The sequence below is a fragment of the Alexandromys fortis genome, unplaced genomic scaffold (genome assembly GCF_014885135.2).
Source record: "Alexandromys fortis isolate MF-2015 unplaced genomic scaffold, M_Fortis_MF-2015_v1.1 scaffold_176, whole genome shotgun sequence".
Classification (NCBI taxonomy): domain Eukaryota; kingdom Metazoa; phylum Chordata; class Mammalia; order Rodentia; family Cricetidae; genus Alexandromys; species Alexandromys fortis.
Genome location: NW_026068070.1, coordinates 463,967 through 486,294, shown reverse-complemented (window position 1 = coordinate 486,294; position 22,328 = coordinate 463,967). Strand labels below are relative to the sequence as shown.

Below are 22,328 nucleotides of genomic sequence, written 5' to 3'. Positions count from 1 at the left end.
CCAGCCCCCTAGAGGTTCTCTCTCTCTCTCTTTAAGAGGCCAGAATTTCAAAGTAATAACTGCAATTACATTGGCAGCTTCCATGAAGTATTGGAGCAGAGGCTCTCCCTCCACCGCTACCCCAAAGAAACCCCTGTCACTGCTTTAATACTTTATACAGATCTTGCCCTCACAGGCTTTCAGTGACCTCAACATTTCAAGGAGGGCCTTCACATGTTTTCTGCTAAGATTGTAGCTGTACTTAACATTTATCCCCATTATAATTTTTTCACTTGATTTCCATTTTCTAGCATTCTGGTTGCTAGATATTCAGAGAAATATGCTTTTTAGAAATAGGATGGAACACAAGAAGGTTAGAGTAGGGTTTTTTGGGGTGGGGGTGTTGGTTTTGATCTTTTTAGTAGATATTAACTATGTCAATGTTTGATACTATACAAAAGTGGTAGGTTTGGTTGTGTGTCTGTTTTTTAGAGAGTTTTTTTGTTTTTTGTTTTTTTTTTTTTTCCTGAGACAGGGTTTGTTTTTGAAACAGTCCTGACTGTCCTGAACTCACTCTGTAGACCGGGCTGGCCTTGAACTCACAGAGATCTTCCTGCCTCTACCTCCCAATTGCTGGGATTAAAGCCACCACTGCCCAGTTAAGTTAATAAGACAGGTTCTTTTTGTTGTTGTTTTTTTTGTTTGTTTGGTTTTTTTTTTGTTTGTTTGTTTTTCAAGACAGGGTTTCTCTGTGGTTTTGGAGCCTGTCCTGGAACTAGCTCTGTAGACCAGGCTGGTCTCGAACTCACAGAGATCCACCTGCCTCTGCCTCCTGAGTGCTGGGATTAAAGGCATGTGCCACCACTGCCCGGCTTAAGACAGGTTCTTATTATATGGTTCTGGCTGGCCTGAAATTCAGTATGTAGACTGGGTTGTGTAGATCTGCTGGTGTCTGCCTCTGATGACACATGCTACCAAGCCTATCTGGGTTTTGATTTTTGACACATGCTGGCCCTGAACTCCTGATTCTGCTTCTCCACCTCCCAAGGGATGGAATCATGGACGTGCACCACCTCACCTAACCAAGGGAGGTAGTTTCAAACGAGGTCTTCACACTAAGAGTAACTGTGAGCTGGGCGGTGGTGGTGCATGCTGGTGGTGCACACCCTTAATCCCAGTACTCGGGAGGCAGAGGCAGGCAATCTCTGTGAGTTTAAGACCAGCCCTTTTCTTCAGAGCCAGTTCCAGGACAGGCTGCAAAGCTACACAGAGAAACCCTGTCTCAAAAAAACAAACAAAACCAAATAGTAGCGGTGAGTATGTAGGGTAAGCATGGGGTGGTGATTCCAACAATCCCCACATAGAAGCGAGTCAGCCTGGTCTGCTTAGAGATCTGTTCTCAACGAAACAAGAATAATATGAATGTGTTTGTGGAGCAGCTTGACAAAGCTCGAATTCAGTAAACATGGAATAGTACCCAGTCAGTTTCAGTCCTAAATATGTACCACAGCTTCTTACAAAGGCCAGCTGGATGAGAGGCACTTAAGAGACGTGTACATTGTCACATGGAGTCACCTCCAGACACACAGCCCTTGGTCCTGGCTTTAAACCTAAAACAGTAGTCCAGACCGCAGGAGACCAGGAAGGGACACACCAGGATCACCCTGCCTCCTCAGTCTCCTTCGGGGTCTCTATTAAGCCCTATATTTCAGTGGGCTTGGCACAGGCTCGTTGGAGAACGGGGCTAGTAGTCTAAAAAGAAAAATGAAGATGGTGAGGAGGCACACACTTTTAGTCCCGGCACTCTGTTGGAGGCTATTCTGGTTTACAGAGTTATAGGTGAGACTTTGTATCAAAATCTTGAGATTCGCTAACTGGGTGAACAAATATGTAGCTGTCCTTCTGGTATCAAGATGGAGGAAGACTGACGTCAGCAAGGCGCACTGGCTTGTCAGGGGCAGGCTTCTGTCCACACCACACTGGGATACGCCCTTCAACAAGAGGAAACTGAGGCATTCAGGCTCCGCAGAAAGTGGCGCTAGCCAGGAGGCCACGCCCTTTCTTTTAACCCCGCTCCCTCCGACTCCGCCTAACACTGCGGCTTCCGGCTGAGAAAGAGCGTTCGCCAGCCGCCCCGCGCCTGCGCAGCGAGGCCAGGTCAGGGCGCAGGCGCAGTGCGTCGTTTCCCCCGCGGCTTGCTGCGGTACACTCCTCACTTCATTTAGTGTTAAATCGTGAAGCAGAAGGATGGTGCTGGACCTGGATTTGTTTCGGGTGGATAAAGGAGGGGACCCGGCCCTCATTCGAGAGACGCAGGAGAAGCGCTTCAAGGACCCGGGGCTGGTGGACCAGCTGGTGAAGGCAGACAGTGAGTGGCGACGATGTAAGTGCCTGGATGCTCACGGCATCTCTCGAATCCTAAACTCAGCCATCGCGTCCGAGGCCACCACTTACACCTTTTGCCAGATGCTCCCTGGCCTGGCTGGCTGCATCGCCGCCTGTCCCTAGAAGAGGCTGGGAACCCGGCTGGTCCCACTCTCCCAGCAGCTCCGGCGGCTCACGGTCCCTCCCGCGCGTGCTCCGTGCCTCCTGTGCCTCTAGAAGGAGCAGCGCGCACGCGCAGGGAGAGCTGTCAGGCCCTTGGCTAGCTAGAAGAGAGCCAGAGCTGGAGTTTTTATTGAGGGCGGGTAGAAATTTCTTTTCCTAACGTTTTGGTCTTTCTTGGTGCTTTCTTATCCTCTACAAAGCCAGCGTGGTCTTTTCCGGTTTTGATAGGATCAAAGGCTGCTATCTCAGATTGAGTGGCATCTGCCGCACCGTAGGTTTTACTCCACCCCATTCGAACCATTCGGGGATTTTGGAGGCTGCTCTTGGCTAAAAGCAATGATCCCGAAGCTTTGGGGGATGGCCATTCCTTTAACCCTGTGGGGCATACCTTTAAGAATCAGGCTTTTCCGTGCTAGGTCAGACAGGAGGGAGGGGTGCTGTAAGGCAAGAAAAATCTTGTAATAGCTGAGGGTGGTTGTGACTTGTGGTGGCTTTCTGGGAAAGACGTTGCCAGAGTAGAACTGACCCAGCATCATTCATGAAATTAAATAAAGCTCCGGAATCTTCTACCTCCGAGTGTGCCTCTGGAATGATCACCTGGTAGACCGGATGTTATTGGTGGCATGTGACTCGTTTTGTCTGATGCAATAAGTCTGCAACCAGCTGAGAGCCTGGTTTATAAGAGAACACGCAGCAAAGGCTGTCGCGATCCAAGAGTGTCATGTTTGTTTTGGTGTGTTTTTATTTTTTTAGTTTTAGAGACAGATTTCTCTGTGCACTCCTGGCTGTCCTGGAACTTGTAGACCAGGCTGGCCTGGAATTCAAAGATCTGCCTGCGTCTGCCTCCCGAGTGCTTGGATCAAAGGTGTGCGCCACCATGCCTCTGAGTGTTAATGGTTTTACCTTTCGGGGACATTAATTTTACTGTTAAAAAAAAGTTCTTGGGTATCAAAAAAAATTTTGCTTAGCTTACAGTTGTATTCATTCAGTATGTTCCAAGTACTCTAATAGGATGGTTTGTAAGAGACTGCACTCCAATGTAAAGTTTTAAATTGTTCCAATCTGAAAATGTCTCCATTTTTGTTTGTTTGTTTAGTATAAAAATATTTAAGCCAAGGGTGAAGGTGCCTGCCTTTAATTTCAGTACTCAGGAGGCAGAAGCAGGTGGACTTCTTGAGTTTGAGACTAGCCTGGTCTACATAGTGAGCTCCAGGCCAGCCGGGGCTACATAATGAGATCCCGTCTTGGAAAGAAAAGAAAGAAAGAGAAAATATTCTGAGCAGGAGCTGGTGGCATTCACCTATGATCCTAGCACAAGGGAGACTGAGGCAGGAGGACCTGCATTTGAATGAAGGCCAGCATAACCTTCCTGAAAAAACAACACACACACACACACACACACACACACACACACACACACACACACGTATTCTGAGCACCTTGCCTTGAATCATAACCAGGAGTAGCATTCTGTAACTATTTAGGTATTGAGCAGCTGTTGCTGTCACTTCAAACATGTTAGGTAGTCTCGTATATGACATACACATCGAGGAAATTTGACCCTTGTCTGTAGAGATGATTGGTGGGCTCCTTAGGGATCCATAGGCTAGGCAGATATTAAAGGACAACTTTAAAAAGTGAGCATTTGTCTTTTGTTCGGGCTCGTCTCCTCTCCTCCTGTCTCAGCTGGGAGTGCAGGGCCGTGCTCCCACACCTGCTTTAGGGGTGGTGAGCGCGGATTAAACTAGGACCGTGGCAGTTATAAACAGAGAACCCCAAGTTGGGAGAGACACAGGTCGGTGGGTGCTGTGGGAAACTGGAGCGAGGTAGGTGGCTAAAATATTTTTTATTAATATTTTTCTCCAGCCTGGTCTCCAAAGCTGAAAATATTTTTTTTAAAGAAATGCATATAAAGGGGAAAAAAAGATTTTACTCTTTCAGACAGGGTCTCCTGTAGTCCCTTTGTAGTTGAGACTGACCTTATTAAGCTGATCCTGCTTCTTACCTCCCTGATTCTGGGATTACAAGTGTGCACCACCAGACTAGGCTTCAAGGTGTGTGTGCGTGTGGAGCTGTGCCTTATGGGTTTTGAACCTATGGCTTTAGTATACGCTGGATAAGCGCTCTACAACTGAGCAAAGCTCAGCCTTCCTTCAAAAGAAATATTTGTTTGCTATGATCTGGGCTCTTGCTATGTTGCCTGTTCTGTCCTCAAACTGGCAATCTTCCTGCTTTAGTCTCCTGAGCATCTGGGAATACACTCATACACAGCTATGCCTTTTTATTTTTTAAATTTTATTTGAGACAGTCTCAAGTCTCAGGATGCAACCCTGGCTTGCCTCAAACTCAAGATCCGCCTTCCCCTGTGTCTGAAGTGCTGGGATTAAGAAAATACCACACCCAGTTGTCAATTCTAGAACCAGCATCACTTTGTTCTGTAAAGCAATTAAGTGTTTCAGTGAGCTGAACAGAAGGAGATGGCTTTCTGGAGCCTGGCTGAAGAAAGTAAAAGCAAAAGGCGGATCAGTCACCTCGAACTTAACAGAAACAGGAAATAGTTTCAGTTTGGTGACATGGAACTTTAACATGGGCTGTCTCCGTTTTGGTTTTTAGTATGGTTTGTTGGAGCTATGAAACAGTGGCCTCCCATAATTTTTTATAACAAGCACATACAACATATACACATATGCAAACATAACAGTGTTCCAGTGTTCAGCGGCACATCGCACCGTTAGAGGGTGTGAGAAAGGTTTGTGGCATGTATGAAGATCTTCTGTGCTCAGGGTACTTTAAATTCTGCATGGAAGTTTGTTGTGTCTTGGTGTTTTATTTTTTTAGAAAAGGTTTTCTCACAGTGTAACCCAGTCTGACCTCAAATTGACAGACCCCTGCCTCAGTGCAACCGTGCCTGGCTGTTAAAATGTCTAAAAATTATCATCAGTGTTATTGCTCGGCTAAGCATTAAAGCCAGGGCTGGTGCACACCTTTAATTCTAGCACTCGGGAGGCAGAGGCAGGCAGATCTCTGTGAGTTCGAGGCCAGCCTGGTCTACATAGTGAGTTCCAGAACAGGCTCCAAAGTTACAGAGAAACCCTGTCTCGAAAAACAAAACAAAACAAAAAGTTTCAGGGTCTTCAACGGGCCAGGCCAGTACTGTGCTACTGATCTATATTCCAAGCCCTCTTTACTTTTTTCATGAGGGGACAGACATTAGTGTTACTTCTGCGGTTTGTGTTTTGGTTGGGTATGAGAGTCATTAGGGAACATGACTTGTGGAGTGGTACAGCAGAGAGGAGCTGTCATTTGTGTAGGGGATCAGTCACTAGGAATGAGCAACCATGTCTCCAGACTCGTCTGCGTTAAACCTGGTGAAGCCTCTTCTGGCAACCAGGGAACTCGAACTTGACCTGTGTAGGGTTTCTATCGTGCGCCTTCTTCTGCGATATGGTGCAGATGTACACAATGACCTGGCCACTGTCCCCTGAGGCTTAAAAGGCACTTTGCATACCTACCTGGACTCTAGACTGAGGACATCGTGAGATAAGAGACATGACTATCCACCAGATAACTGTTTCTCTTAGAGCATTCCAGCAGACAACAGGTCGCATACACTCCCAAGGAGGATCCTGTGCGCAGCCATTGCACACAGGTCCCTGTGAAAGAAATTTGGTTGACTTAAGTGACTGTGGATGCTTTAAAAATATTTATCTTATGTGTATGTCCATAAGTGTGTGTGTGTATAGCACATGCATGCAAGAGCTTGTGACGGGTGCCAGGTTTCCTTAGAACTGGAGTTACAGGTGGTCGTGACTGCCTTGTGGGTGCTGGGACCCAAACCTGGGTCGTACAAAATCAGTGAACACTCTTGAATGTTGAGTCCCTTCTCCAGCCTGGTAGACACTTTTTATTTTTATCACGGTCTCCCTAAGGATCCCAAGTAGCCTTGAACTCCTCTGTAGCCCAGGCAGGCCTTATTTAGACTAATGACCTAATGGTCTCTGCTTCTCAAGTGGCCAGGATCCCAGGAGTCCCTGCTGGTCGTGTTCGACACCGACAGATACTGTGTTAAGACCCTTAACATTGAACTTCAGTTGAGTTTCTTCCACTGTTGTTGGCAATGAGAACTTAGAAGCACTGTCCAGGAAGAGCTCAGGTGATGCTTCCTGATGGGGTCACTAGCTTTCGTGCAGGTTCTGTGTTAAGAAGTATCCCCATCTGTGTTGTGGAGTCTGGAAGAGGCTGTAGGACTCTGTGGAGAACACAGCAGTCTGTAACACCACAACTGCAACTCCCCGTGTTGAGCGGCAGTTTCTTATTAATTCACAGTAGTGAAACAAGGCTACATTTGGGGACATTTGTCGGCTGGCCCCCAGACTGCTTGATTGCAGTGTGTCTGAAATAGGCAGCCAACCACGAGAATTCTGCCTTCTAGACTGGACTGTTCATCCCATTGGAGAATGAAGTTTCTTTTCATTATCGATGGAAGACAGGCCCTAGCTCTGATCTCATTCCCCACAGTCAGACAAGCTCGGAGACGGCTTTCCCTCTCACCCCAGTCCCAATTCCAGGCCGATTTCTGCAGTGCAGATCTCACCCTTGGGTTTACAAACCTAAGTCTTACGCTCTTGCTTCACGGAGGTAGCGAAGGACTGGGATGTGAGTCGTGGATGCAGCACAGACTCCATACAACATAGGGACTGAAGCTGAAGAGGCCAGACATGTCTGTAGTGGGCCCCAGGTCCCGCCTAGGTCTCTTTCCCCAAGCTTGTGTACAGGCAGTATGGAGCTTCCCAGAACTTTTCTGACTAGCTGGAAAAATGCTGTCTTTGCTAACGTGCTGGACATGCCGCTTTTCTTGCTTGTCACTGTGAGGCAGTCAGCTATCCCAAAAAGCAAGAATAAAAGTGATACTTTTCTTCACCCCAGGGTTCCGTGATATAGTCAGAAGTAAGATGGACGGTGTGAAGGGGGTCACCCTTCCTACATCCCTGTGTAGGGCAATTACACTAAGATTTTTCTAAACAGCTCTGTTTCCTCAATGTCTTCTTTAAATCTACTTACTATGAAAACTATGTTTATAGTGTATTTATCCATTTATCCATATCAAAATCCACATTAATCCATATTCAAATTTACTGAAATAATTTATATTCTTCCTTTTTTAAAAACAAATCTTCACACAGGCTCATTTAGGGTTTACCACCTTTTGAATGCTCAGTGGTCACACATAGCTAGAGACGACACAGTGACCATGCAGCCTTCAAGCATAAACCGTCCAGTCTTCAACTGCAGATGCCTCCTCTCTGTTTGTCACACTGCAGATTGACCTCCTCTCTGCCTGTCACACTGCAGGTGACCTCCTCTCTGTCTGTCACACTGCAGGTGACCTCCTCTCTGCCTGTCACACTGCAGGTGACCTCCTCTCTGCCTGTCACACTGCAGGTGACCTCCACTCTGCCTGTCACACTGCAGGTGACCTCCACTCTGCCTGTCACACTGCAGGTGACCTCCACTCTGCCTGTCACACTGCAGGTGACCTCCACTCTGCCTGTCACACTGCAGGTGACCTCCTCTCTGCCTGTCACACTGCAGGTGACCTCCTCTCTGCCTGTCACACTGCAGGTGACCTCCTCTCTGCCTGTCACACTGCAGGTGACCTCCACTCTGCCTGTCACACTGCAGGTGACCTCCACTCTGCCTGTCACACTGCAGGTGACCTCCACTCTGCCTGTCACACTGCAGGTGACCTCCTCTCTGTCTGTCACACTGCAGGTGACCTCCTCTCTGCCTGTCACACTGCAGGTGACCTCCTCTCTGTCTTTCACACTGCAGGTGACCTCCACTCTGCCTGTCACACTGCTGGTACCGTCTACACCCTGCCTTATTCCAGATGTGTGTGCTGCCTCCGTTTTATCTGCCTTCCTTGCTACCTACCCTGATGCCATTACAGTGTCTCTGTCTTTTTGCTCTCTTCCTCCCCTCTCTCTTTGAGACAAGGTCTTACTAAGTAGCTCTGGCTGACCTAGAACAGGCTGGCTTCAAACTCACAGAGATCTAGCTGCCTGCCTCTGCCTCCAGAGTGCTGGGGTTAAAGGTATATATGTGTGTATGCAGTGTGTGCGCAGGTGCATGTATGTTCATATGCGTGTGAAGGTAAATGGGTGTCTCAATCACTTACCACATAATTTGGGGTTTGTGTTTTGGTATTTGTTTTAGAACAGGTTCTCTTTAGTCCTGGCTGTCCTGGAACTCACCTGTAGACCAGGCTGGCCTTCAGCTCACAGAGCTCCCCTGCCTCGGCTTCCCCAAGTGTACCACCACACCAGGCTTTCTCCACTGATTCTTGAGACAAGGTCATTCAGTGAAACTGAATTCACTGGCTGTCTCACAAGCTTCAGGGGACTCAATTCTGGTCTTGCTTTCACAGCAGACACGAACAACAGAGCTGTCTTTAGCTCCTGTATGTCCGCTCTTGTTAGACGTTAGCATTCATTTCTTTTGAGCGTGTATCCAAGAGTAGAAATAGGGTCAGAGATGGCAGATATTTAGTAGATACTGTCAGTTTTCTAAAGTAACTGTAAGGATTAGTGTTCTGTGTCCTGTCAAGGCTGGCCTTGAAGTCCAGCCACAGCCTTCCCTGATTGAGGTACTGCCGCTCCCAGACCTGACGCCATTTTGACTGTAGCTAGAGCTGGGCGTGTGTTAGTTTCCACTAGCACGCCTGGCCATTATTACTTCGTGGTGGAGGTTCCAGATCTTATGCTATGGTGCAAGAGACAAAAGATTGAGACAGAAGAAGCAAACTCATGATTTGCATTTGACTTGATTGTATCATGCAGAACTGGAATTATTCCTTAACTAACAAGGCCACTGGATATAATAAACAGAATCAGCGCTGTTTGCTTGTTTAAGTAGGGGGTTGGGAAAGTTAACACCTCGTCCCTTTAAATGAACTTGAAGACGATTGGGCAGGCTTCAGAGAAGTGCCCCCCAGGTGGCTCGGTCGTATTGCTCTGTAGTGATATATCGATTATGATACCTTTATTTGTGTTGTTTTTAATTTTGTGTATGTGTGCACGTGCTCAGGTGTCTGTGGGATGCTGTGTGCACAGGAGTGCAGGTGTCTAGGGGGTCAGAGGCATCGGATCCCCCTGGAGCTGCAGTTGCAGGCAGTCGTGAGCTCTGTGGTGTGGGTGCTGGGGACTGAACCTGGGGCTTCTAAGGAAGCTGTTCATGTTCTTTATCTCTGCCACCTCTCCAGCCCCAGGTTCGGATACTTCAGCTTCAACCCCAGACTGGCCTCTCCTTGTCACCAAATACTGGGGATACCCTACTGTAGTCCATCTCTGTCAGCTAACTGTAGAGGTCTAAAGCAGAGATCAGCATTGGGCTAGTCAGCTTTTTGTCAGAGATAGAAAAGTTGGGTGTGGTGGTGCGCGCCAGGAGGCAGAGGCAGGCAGCTGAGTTTGGGGCCAATCTGGTCTACATAGTGAGTTCCCAGTCAGTAAAGACTATGTAGAGAGACCCCCCCCCCAAAAAAAAAGAAAAACAGATGAAAGAAATCAAATATGTGGCGCCTGACTGTAATCCCAGCACTTAAGAAACAGAGGCAGGAAGATTGTCAGCAAGTTCTAGGCCAGCCAGAGCTATGTAGCACGCCTTTAATCCCAGCACTCGGGAGGCAGAGGCAGGCGGATCTCTATGAGTTCGAGTCCAGCCTGGTCTATAGAGCTAGTTCCAGGAAAGGAGCCAAAAGCTACAGAGAAACCCTGTCTCGAAAAATCCAAAAAAAAAAAAAAAAGACCCTGTCTTTAAACAGAAAAAAGAGCCGGGTGGTGGCGCATGCCTTTAATCTCAGCACTCGGGAGGCAGAGGCACAGAGGCAGGTGGATTCTCTGTGAGTTCGAGGCCAGCTTGGTCTACAGAGCTAGTTTCAGGACAGGCTCCAAAGCTACAGAGAAACCTTGTCTCGAAAAACCAAACAGACAAACAGAAAAAAGGCACCCCCCTTGTAGCAGTTAGGAAGTAAAAGAAGAGAGGCCCTTGGTGCATGAGGCTAAGTGTGTGACTTCCCTTTAGGTTCCCTCTTAGTGCCTGCCACCTTCCAGTTCTGCCAAACTGAAGACCAAGCCTTTACTACGTAGCGCAGAGCCATTGTGGGCGGGAGTATCTTAATGACGAGCCTCTCTAACATATTGTTGACTTCTTGGATTTTAGGCAGATTTCGGGCAGACAACTTGAATAAACTGAAGAACTTGTGCAGCAAGACTATTGGTGAAAAAATGAAGGTATGAGAACTAACGGGCTTGGGGCTGAAGTCGAGCTGGCGGATCTGTTCTTATTTATTATGTGTCTAAGTGAATGCCCATGTGTGTAGGGGTCCACGGAGCCAGAGGAGGGCGCTGTGTCATTCATACGTATACATGTGTGTGAGCCAGAACCAGTGCAGAGCGCAGCACGAGGTCCAACTGGGAGTTCCTGATAGCGTGCTTCCTTAGACAGTATTCTGTTATACTTTGAGGTGTGAAAATGGTTATCAGTAAGTTTTATTTCTCTGGAACTGTGATTAATCACTTACAGGTCAGCGATCCCATAGTCATTAGGACTTTTTTTTAATTCATTATGTATACCGTGTTCTGCAGGCCAGAAAAGGACACCAGATCTTACTCCAGATGGTTGTGAGCCACCATGTGGTTGATGGGAATTGAACTCATGACCTCTGGAACAGTAGGCAGTACTCTTAATTGCTGAGCCATCTCTCTAGCCCTCATTAGGACTTTTATACTCATGTGTACGCTACCTAAGTATCCTTCAGATCCTCTACACAGACACTGCTAGCCAAATCAAGCGTTTCACTGTGTGTGAGGACCAGAAACGGTGACCTGCAGTAATGAGTAGAGAAACTGGGGATACCCCCATCCCCCTGCGTTTTGTCATGTTACCTTGATTGTTCCTCTTCTCACCTCCATCCATGTTTAACCCTGAGCCTGTTGCCCAGCGGTTCCTAGAGTGTTAACAAATTCCATCCTCAGGGCCCACCTTTGACTACCACGTTGGCTTTTTGATTTGTTTTTCCTTTGAGCCATGGTTTTGCTACATAGCCCTGACTGGCCTGGAACTGGCAATATAGACCAGCTAGTCTTGATCTCACAGCAATCCTCCTGCCTCTGTCTCCCAGGTGTCTTGTAGTTCATGAGCATTTCAAAGACCTTCATGGTTCCTTGGCTGTTCTGTGTGTGGGAAGAGCTCTTCTCACTCTGGGATGTCAGCGCTCTCAGCTGTCCGGGATCAGGAAGGAGGCCATGATGGAAAGGACTGGAAGCTGACTTCTGCCTTTCTTCCTGTTAACTGACTTCCTTACATGCTTCAGCTTACTTAATGTAACGCGGTCTGATTAGTTTATAGGATGCGTTAATTTGGCATGCACTTCATAAAACAATGTCAGTTTTTATTTTTAATTAAATTGCCTTATCTTTCTTCCTCCCTGCAGAAAAAAGAGCCCGTGGGGGATGATGAGTCTGTTCCAGAGGACGTGTTGAATTTCGATGACCTTACTGCAGACACGTTAGCTGTAGGTTTCTGCCCTCTTCTAAGATGTCTCTGTTGCTGTCTTACCCTCATTCCCAGAGAGAAGAGCTGGGTCCACACCCATGCAGCATTGTGGCAGCCTTGCATTCCTGTGCAGGACTGTGTTCCTAACTGCTCTTGTTATCCTCTGCTGGAGACTCATGGGTCATAGGAGATAGGTGGAGTGGGGAAAGGAAGGGGAATAAGAGAGAAGGCCCCGGACTAACTCGTTGTATGTTAGCTCCATTTTCTGCTTTCTTCCACAAGGGAAGGGATTCCTCAATTTACTGCAGTTAAGCAGTGGGTTCAGGATGGTAACTTTCTGTTTTTGTCACCAAACTTTTCGTTGAAACCCCTAACACATAGCAAGAGTATAATATAAACCAGAGAAGCTCGCTGTGCTCCGAGGCCTGGGCGGGGCTCGTTTCTATCCATCTTGATCTGGTAAGGGCTCCCCTGAGAAATCAGAGCACGGTTTGCAATAAGGGATACAAGACAAACTTAAGGCACAGTCTCTTGCTCCTAGTAAAATTGTTATCTTCCTGGAGAAGTTTGGATGGGAATGCATAATAGTGTTAAACTGGTTCAGTCTGGAAAATTAGAAGTGCAAATTAAGGAGAAATTCTTTTAGAGCCAGGATTAAACTCCTGGGATGGATATGAAGCGCAAAGAAAGCCAATCTGCACATTTCTGGCCCCCCCCCGAAGAAAAGGCAAGTGCTCAAGCATTTTACGGCAGGACTATCCGCCCTGTGCAATCAACCTGTGTTTTAAATGCATTCATTTTCAGTACTTACTGCTATTTTGGAGCAGGGTCTCATAGAGCCTAGGCTGGCTTCAAACTCATTATGTACTCAGGGTTAATCCTGACTCCTCCACCACTGAATGCTGGGTTACAGGTTGGCCTGGATTTTGCCTCCTGACTTAGCCTCCTCATTGCTCGAATCAGCAGGTGCAGGGTAACATGTCTTATCCTTTTGTTTGTTTGGTTTTGGGGGAGTTGTTTGTTTGAGACAGGGTTTTTCTGTGTAGCCCTGACTGGCCTGGAACTCACTCTGTAGACCAGGCTGACCTTAAACTCAGAGATCCACCTGCCTCTGCCTCTCAAGTGCTGGGATTAAAGGCGTGTGCCACCACCACTCAGGTTCCATGTCCATTTTTAAAATGCTACCACTGTGTGTAGTGTGGGAGATGGTTGGGTGCTACTTTATTGCTGCCCTGCCTCTGCTTAGTGGACTCTATACGTGGGTCTGGCTTGTTCTTCTGCAGGCTCTGAAAGTCTCACAAATTAAGAAAGTCCGGCTCCTTATTGATGAAGCCATCCAGAAGTGTGATGGGGAGCGGTTAAAGCTGGAGGCGGAGCGCTTTGAGAACCTCCGAGAGATTGGGAACCTTCTGCACCCTTCTGTGCCCATCAGTAATGATGAGGTAGGTGGGGCTGGGCCATGCAGGGGGCTTGCTTACTGCCTGGCACTGTGGAAGGAGCGCCACTCAACACTGGCGCTCTGTCGGAAAAGCCTGCTTTTGTGTGTTCCCTCTGCCCACCAATTGAGCATTGCTGGAGTCAGATCCCAGCCTGATTGGGAAGTGGCAGAGACAGCAGGTAGGAGGAGACTCCTGGCACAGAAATCTCTTCTAAATGGGGCTGCTGTCTTCCACTGCGTGTTGCCCCTGGTAGCAGTAAGTCCTGTGGGAGGGACCTGCTAAATCAACCTAACCCCCTCTCACCCACCCCCCACTGGGAAGCCGCAGGTTGAAGGGAAATCTGCATGAGAAAAGTTTCCTGCCGAGAGGGAGCTTCCCCAGCACAAAGCTGCTCTGAGCCCCGGCTTTGTTCCCAGACACCCTAGCTGTGGCAGGGCCCATCTGTGCCTCTTTCATTCATTCCCTTGTGAACACTAAACTCGGGCCGGCTGGGGTATGTGGAGGCCTTGGAGCCTGAGCAGACCGAGGTCAGGGCCCAGAGCCCACCCTCATGTGGCTCAGAGACCAGTGAGAGCCTACAAAGAAAAAAAGTCCCGCATTCTCCTCTGTACCCCAGGTGATGCCGATTGTCAGAGGCCGTTCCCGCGCAGGATATTTGAGGAGCCGTTTAAAAGGGTAAAGAGAAAGTTTACACTAGGTCGCAGAGCAAATCAGGGTTCCCAGTTTGCCGACTAGGACCGCTTTTGTGACTTTGTAAATCGCTTGTCTGTTGAGCAGCGAACTCCCTTCCCCATTGGTTGTGTAGGAGACCGGGAGCTAACCCGTGTTTAGGCAATGCACAAAGGTGCTGCTGCTCTTGGTCATGTGTCCCTTCTCGGTTTGTTTCCTCAGGACGCAGACAACAAAGTAGAGCGCATCTGGGGTGACTGTACCGTCAGAAAGAAGTATTCCCACGTGGACCTGGTGGTGATGGTAGACGGCTTTGAAGGCGAAAAGGGAGCCGTGGTGGCTGGTAGTCGAGGGTACTTCCTGAAGGTAAGTTTTGAGAGCCAGTAGGGAGTAAAGAAGGAATGAAAAAAAAAGTCACCAAAAATGGTAATCACACTTAAAGAGGCTCACAAATCCTCCACTTGTACTCGATGCCTGCCTGTGAACGTGTAGCAATTAGATGCAATTCTCTTTCTGAGGCAAGAGAGTGCTTACCCAGATTCCGGAGAACAAAAGCCACTCAGTGATCCTTCATAATGAATATGTTTTGCTGACTGAATCAGAACAGTCTTTGCCATTGAGGAGCTCAGTGTAATTGGACAGTCAGACAAGTAACAAAGACTCAAAACCCAGTGTGTAAGCCTGCGGTCGAAGTAGACCCAGCATGCTTTGAGCCCTGGTAGGTGGAGGCTGCTGGCACAGATTAACCTGGGGCAGAGGGCATGTGAATTCAGAGAATCCTTCCGAGAGGAAATGGTAGAATACTTTTGTAAATTGTTGCACGCTTAAGCATTCTGCATTTACACATGAGACTGTTGCTTTAAGAATTAACACACACAAACACCCGTCCGTGCATCCTGCCTGCACAATTCCTTTACTTCGGTCTGTTTTCATGGGGCTAGGGTGGATGTGGGAGGATGTGGAGACAAGGGCTCCAGGTTCACAGCAGTTCTCCCTCAGCCTGGCAGGACCTACGATTACTAGTGTGGGCCACCGCTTGAATCTCCTAAACAGAGAGAAGTCGCTAGGCGGGGTGACATGCTGTTGGCCTTGGGTGTTGAGTCTATACTTCCGATCTGACTTGCATGGTTATCTGTGGTTGTGTGAGTGGAACTGAGCTGGAGAGGTGCTCATCATGCTAATTCCAAATAACTGTACATACCAATTACCAGAGCAGTAAGGAGGCGAACAGGTACCGCATGGAGCTTAGGAAGAGAACAAAGCCCATTGAACCGCTCTTCCGGGCCATCGCTGCCGTCAGTTTCCACCATCTTAGCCACCAAGAGAAAGCCCTGTTAGTGAGGTGAGCCAAGTGCTCTTTCCCGAAGCTGAAGAACTCAAGGACTGAGTTGTATGTCAGCGTCCTAAAACCAGGCCTCTACAGTTTAGGACTGAATAATTTTGAACAACATTGATTATCCTTTTAATACCTGGTATTGAGTTGGAAAAAAACTGTGATATGAAAATTGGTCTCTTTGGTTGAGTTCAATTAATATTGTAAATGTTTCCAAACATGAGTTTTTAATGGACCAACCAAATAAAATACCACATTAAAACCAGTATCTCCTGGCTGGTGTTGCAGTGTGTAGTCTTAGTTTCCCTATGGGAGCCACTGGGTAGTCCTGTTGCCCACTGTTACCTGACTGTTGGTTCTGGTTAGGGTGTCAGATGGGGGGGCTGGTGACAAGACCCAACCCCAGGTGCTCTGTCCTCTGTGTCTGCTCTCTAGGGGGTCCTGGTGTTCCTGGAGCAGGCGCTTATCCAGTATGCACTCCGGACTTTGGGAAGTAGAGGCTATACTCCCATCTACACCCCCTTCTTTATGAGGAAAGAGGTCATGCAGGAGGTGGCACAGCTCAGCCAGTTTGATGAAGAACTTTATAAGGTAAGTAACTTGGTAGACAGACTATCCATTGTGAGGCTCAGTGGTGACAAGCACCGTCTCCAGCACAGCTTTCTGCCATGGGAGAATGCTCTAGTGTGCCAGTATAGCCAAGGAAGCAAGCTCGCTAAGCTTATTTGTTGGTTGGTTGGTTGGTTGGTTGGTTGGTTTTGGCAAGATCTTTCTGAGTAGATAGGCTGACCAAAACTATGTGTAGCCCAAATGGGCCTTGAATTTCTGGACCTCCTGCCTCAGTCTACCTAGTACCAGACCCACAGGTTTGTGCTGCTATGCTTAGTGCAACAGAAGTGTATTTTCTTGACGTTTTAGAGGCCAGTTTCCAAGATGAAGGTATTGGTGTCTTCTAATGCTTCTATCCTTGGCTTGCAGATGGCCAGCCACCTGATCACTGTACCTGCTCACTGTTCTCAGATGGTCTTCTGTGTATTTCTGATCACTAATTTTTTTTGAAGGGTTTTGTTTTCTTTCTGTCATGTGGTACCCTGGACTTTATGGAGGCTGGGCAAGTACCTACCATTGAGTTATAATCCCACCCATTTTATTTTGAGACAAAAGTTTAGTAAGTTGCCCTAGGTAGCTTTGAATTCACTTTGTAACCCAGGCATGCCTTGAATTTTAAATTGCCCTGCCTAAGCCTCCTGAGTGTCAAGGTTTATAGGTTTGCACCAAGAGAGTACTGGGCTAGGCAGTGGCGGTGGGCACATGGCTTTAATCCTAGCACTTGGGAGGCAAAGGCAGGTGAATCTTTGAGAGGTCAAGGCTAGCCTGGTGTACAAAGCGAGTTCCAGGGCAGCCGGGACTGTTACATAGAGAAAACCTGTTTCAAAAGGGAGAGAGTATGTCCTGGAGTTACAAGAATGTGCCACTATGTCCTGCTTGCTTGTCTGTGACAGTCTTATTGTGTAGTCGTGGCTGGCCTCACTCTTGGGATTTGGCTTCCTCTGCAGTGTGTGGCACCACACCTGGCTGTTCGCAGAGTTATCTGGGTTTCTTTTATGGTTTGATGCTCTTTTGTTGTTATAGTTTTTACATTTATTTGGGTTGGGGAGGCTTATGCAATTCCAAGGCATGGAGGACAAAGAACAATTTTCTCCTAAGTGGACCCTGAGGATTGGATTTAGATTATCAGGCATGATGGCAGGTGCTGTCCCTGGGAGCCGTCTCACCAGCCCAGCGGGTGTTTAATGTCGGTTAATTTCGGTGTTAAAAGCCGTGTGTGCTTGGCACCTTGACTAGTGTAGAGCAGAACCCCTCTTGGCTTCCCCCAGAAACTCGTGTAATGTCTTTAAATTGAGCACACTCCATCACTAGCAGCTTAGAAGAGAAGCCCTTTTACCTGCTTCTTAGACAAGAGGACATTGGAAACGTGGTCTGACCTCACAGCCCTCTTCCTATGCCGTTCCACTCCTGACCCCAGACTAGAACCTTCCACGGTGTGAGACTGTACGTCCTGTGATCCTTGTGCATTCTGTTTGAACCTGGGACAACCGTAGGAGTCAGTTGAGTTTCAGAATGTCCTCTGATGAGCTGACTCTAACATAAATACGGCTTCGGGCTGCCTGGCACTCAGACTTGGGTTTTGTTCGCTGGCATAAGGACTTAGCACACACTTGCTGAGTGCATAAGTAGATCCTGCACAAATGCCAGCATTGGTCCTTTAATATCATTTATATTTTGAAGTTGTTAAATAAGTTTTTTTTAGGTTCCCTAATTTGGATTTCTTTGTTCTTTCAAGTATCATTAGATTTTTTTTCTGTTTGTTTGTTTGTTTGCGGGGGTGGGAGTGTTTTGATCAATGCTGTATAGGCCTGGCTGGCCTCAAGATCAAGGTTCATGCTTCTTCAGCTTCCTGAGTGCTGGGAATTGTAGGCATGCACCATGCCTTTCTTTGCTCCCTAGCAGGGGCTCCCTGTTTTAGCATCTATTCCAGGCAGGAACACCCTTGTGTCCGTCGCTGTCTTTCCTATGCTCTTACCTAGTCTTCACTAGCCTGTCTTCCTCCTGCAGGTCATCGGCAAAGGCAGCGAGAAGTCTGATGACAGCTCCTATGATGAGAAGTACTTGATTGCCACCTCGGAGCAGCCCATTGCAGCTCTGCACCGGGACGAGTGGCTGCGGCCAGAGGACCTGCCTATCAAGTATGCTGGCCTCTCCACCTGCTTTCGTCAGGAAGTGGGCTCACACGGCCGTGATACCCGAGGTATCTTTCGAGTTCATCAGTTTGAGAAGGTGAGTAGATGAGAGGAGGGAGAGTGGAGTCTTTGTACTGTCCAGATCATCACAGGAGGGGCCTGATCACATGACCACAGTCCCAGAGCCCCACTCCCTACAGCTTTCCCATTCATTGCTGATATCGTTGTGGGGAAGAGCCTGGAAAATGCAGAAAGTGGCTTTGTGCACAGACTAGAACAAAGCTCCCTGAATCTTCTGTGCCAGCCTCACCACTTAGGAGCTTTGTGACCTCCTAAAGAAAAGGAATGGTGGCATCCACCTCCCTAGACCGACTGGACAGCAAATGAGTATGCTAGGTGCTTAGCACAGATGGCGACTGTAGAATCCACTGTCCCAGCTGTTGTAGTCCAGTCAGTTCGAGCACTGATCTCCTTTGGGGCCCAGCCTGGCCTGTCTCCCAGTGTGGGGCCAGCTCGCTACTAGAACACCTCTACTTCAGCCCTTCAGTTCATGCAGCCGTCACTGCTGCCCTGTCTCCTTACGCCCCCTGTACAGATTGAACAGTTCGTGTACTCCTCGCCCCATGACAATAAGTCGTGGGAGATGTTCGAAGAGATGATCGGCACCGCGGAAGAATTCTACCAGTCTTTGGGGATCCCTTACCACATTGTGAATATTGTCTCAGGTACGGAGCTCTGCATCCCTCCATTCTCCCCCTTCTGCATCTCACAGATCGCTGTCGCCATCGCCAGCTGAGCCGCCCCACAAAGAGCTAGCTCTCAGCTCAAGTCATTAAAATATCACACCTTCTCCCTGGGAGTGTTTGGTGATGAGCTCTGAGTGTGACTTTGCTCTGGGGCTACAGTGTGAAGTGGAGGGTTCTTGAGGTGCACCGCAGAGGCCTTCTGGAACCCGATCCGTCCTTCCTGAATCTAGGGTTCCCTTTCAGGCTCTTTGAATCATGCTGCCAGTAAGAAGCTTGACCTGGAGGCCTGGTTCCCAGGCTCAGGTGCCTTCCGGGAGTTGGTCTCCTGTTCTAACTGCACGGATTACCAGGCCCGCCGGCTGCGGATCCGATATGGGCAGACCAAGAAGATGATGGACAAGGTAGTTAGCCCCCAGGGAAGTGGGCAGCAGGGCTTCTGCACAGTGCTCATTTTTCTTATTTTTCTTTCTTAAGAGTCTATTAGTTTTCAGCTCAGTCTAGATCCAAAAGAAATTAGAAATGACTTCTCCTGAGTCAGGCCTGGGTTCTTAGAGACAGAAACCTAGCCTCGCCCTATTCTACAAGGTGATTCAAGCTTTTCTCTCTTTGCCTTTGTTTTCCTGAACTCCAGAGAAAGAGTAATCTCCGTTTCTCCACACAGAACAAGTTGGAGGCACTGTCTGCCCTCTTTTCACCCAAGAAGGTCAGGTTGTAAGCTCTCTCTTAAGCAGTCTTCAGAGCTGGCCTTGTGGCCCACGCCTTTAATCCCAGCTCTTGGGAGGCAGAGGCAGGCGGATCTCTGTGAGTTTGAGGCCAGCCTGGTCTACAGATCTGTATGTTCCAGAACAGCCAAAGCTACACAGAGAAACCCTGTCTCAAAAAAACAAACAAACAAATATTAAATAAATAAACCCAGTTTCAGACCCTGATCTCTCCTGAGTCGGTTTGGGATGGGTTAAAAGGAGGACCAAGCTGGTGGTTTCTTCCTTCCCACCAAATCCTCTGAAATACTGGAACCTACTATCTGTCACGCATGCAAGCATGAGGAGCCTTCCAGGGTTACCCTGCAGGCAGTGAACACAAAACAGTTCAAGTTTTACAAAGCTGGAAATGGGTGAAAGCCGTGCTTTGGATTGGGGAAGGAATGGCTGAGTGGCTAGTTCTGGTCGTCAGGAAGATCAGCTGAGGATTGGGTTTAATGTTCCCCACGGAACCTGCTCTTCCCAGGTGGAGTTTGTCCATATGCTGAATGCCACGATGTGTGCTACTACCCGGACCATCTGTGCCATCCTGGAGAACTACCAGACAGAGAAGGGCATCATTGTGCCGGAGAAGCTGAGGGAGTTCATGCCACCAGGTACAGCTCCATCTTCACACTTTTCTGAAGAGGCCCTTTGCAGACTGTACCCCATTTTCATATGAGACATGGTCCCCTTACTTCTGCCTACCCCACGGTGCTGGGAACATAGCGTGGGTGTCGTACACAGATCCTAAACTCAGACTGGGGAAGAAAAGAGTAGAGAAGTCCCTCCATCTTGGGGGTACCCCTTCACTGAAATAATTATTGTCTACAGTCTTCACTGAGGTCCATGGGCTTTGACAGAAAGGGCAGGTCACTTAGTGGGCTCTTCCCTTGCAGGGCTCCAGGAACTGATCCCATTTGTGAAGCCTGCACCCATTGACCAGGAGCCATCTAAGAAGCAGAAGAAGCAGCATGAGGGCAGCAAAAAGAAAGGGAAAGAGGTTACCCTGGAGAGCCAGCTGCAGAACATGGAGGTCACCGAGGCCTGAGCGCTGTCTCCTCAGTCTCCAGTGTGCCAGACTTCCTTTCTGTCTGCTGGGATCTCTGACCTGCCTTGGAGCAGGGAGGCCGAGTACCACTCCTCACCCTGTCCCATCTGACTGCACAGCCGATGGGGAACCATCTGCCATGTACCAAGCAGGCATTCCCGTGTCCTCGCATGGGCCAAGGGTCTCCTCACTGATGACTGCTGAACCATGCAATAAAGCATTTCTGGGGAAGGCTTGCGACTTCCTCAGTCTGCTCCCCAGGCGTGAGCCCTGTCTCTGCTGGGTCTCCCAAATAAGGCTGCTCTGCGTAGTGCAGGAAACCTGGAATCGTGACACACGTTTTCAGGACAAGGATCATGATTCTCTGTCAATTCACTCCTGCCTAAAGGCAAGGAAGCTTCGAGACCAGTATGGTGGAAAAGCCTGCTAGTATTTACATTCCCTAGGAAGGGCTCCTTGGAAGGGGGAAGGCTGGTCGTGGTAGCTGACACTCGGCATGAACTGTGGTTCTGAGCCGCAGCTTCTGTGTTTATAGCTGTCCGCGTGTGGGGAAACTCACCACACAGCAGTAGTTCAGTGTCAGAAGCAGGGCAGAAGAGTGTAGTTCCTCTGTCCTCAGGGACTCCCACTGTGCCCTAATAGCTGGGCACCCGCAGCCTGGGGAAAGTAGTATTCAGGCTTTCTTCCTTCCCTGGTTCCCTTTCATCTGTGATCTGGATCCTCGACTCTAATGACACCCTAGGTCAGTCTGGTGCTCGTCTCCTGGCAGGGTAAAGCGCCTCCTCTAGATGCTCCCTTTTATCTTCCTATGGTCCCAGAAGGTAGGGTGGGGACGTGATTATACCCGTCCCAGGTTGTGTGGCCAGGTGGTAGTCCGGCTCAGAGTGGCCGGGTTTGTCTCTTAGGGAGATTGGGAGCTCAAGTGTGCCTTGGCCTGTGACGGGCCTTTAGCCCGGCCCAACTCCGCTGCGTGGCCCAGTGCCGAGCAGGGAAAGAGCCCGGTGCTCTGCTCCTGCTAGGGGGTGGTCCCGTCTACCTTGCTCTTGGGTGCTGCAAGGCTGACCACCAAGGCTCTATTGCCTGTGTGCCAGCTGGGGGCCTCCAGGCAGGTCCCATGGCCCATTGGCCTCAGCCCTGGGAAAACAAAGCCTGGGCACGACAAAAGAGCAGGCTGCTCCCATTTGTCATTCAGGGCCAGAAATTCCCATTCCCATAACCTTAACATTCAGTTTGAAGAAAAGCAGCCTGAACCGTGATCGGGAGACTAGGCTGCCCCGCTTCAAAGTCTATTAGGAATGTCTAGGTGGCCCCATGTCCGTCTTGGGCCTGGCCGAGGTCTCCATGGCTGCCTTCCCTACTTCTATGTCCTGTCTCCTAATGCCTTATAGCCTTCTGGCACAGGGTGCTTTCTGCTCTTGCTGGATCAGCTCTTGCCTCCCCTGCACTGACTGACTTCCTCTTTACCTCGCTAGTTTTCTGTAGCTGCTGTACTTGGACTCCAGACCCCCAACAGTTAGTCATTCTTCCCACA

The 22,328-nt window shown here is 48.7% G+C and overlaps 1 protein-coding gene and 1 pseudogene across 1 annotated transcript; one reads left to right on the top strand and one right to left on the bottom strand.

Annotated features, from left to right (window-relative positions):
• Positions 1-2,123: 2,123 nt before the first annotated feature.
• On the top strand, positions 2,124-21,053 carry Sars1 (seryl-tRNA synthetase 1). Its single transcript, XM_050120979.1, has 11 exons — positions 2,124-2,362; positions 10,744-10,814; positions 12,017-12,097; positions 13,362-13,520; positions 14,409-14,552; positions 15,955-16,110; positions 18,136-18,357; positions 18,856-18,985; positions 19,250-19,407; positions 20,234-20,363; positions 20,646-21,053. Exons 1-11 carry the CDS (start codon positions 2,227-2,229, stop codon positions 20,795-20,797), a joined length of 1,539 nt encoding a protein of 512 aa, XP_049976936.1. The 5' UTR covers positions 2,124-2,226; the 3' UTR covers positions 20,798-21,053.
• On the bottom strand, positions 6,093-6,215 carry LOC126487936 (uncharacterized; annotated as a pseudogene).
• Positions 21,054-22,328: the final 1,275 nt, after the last annotated feature.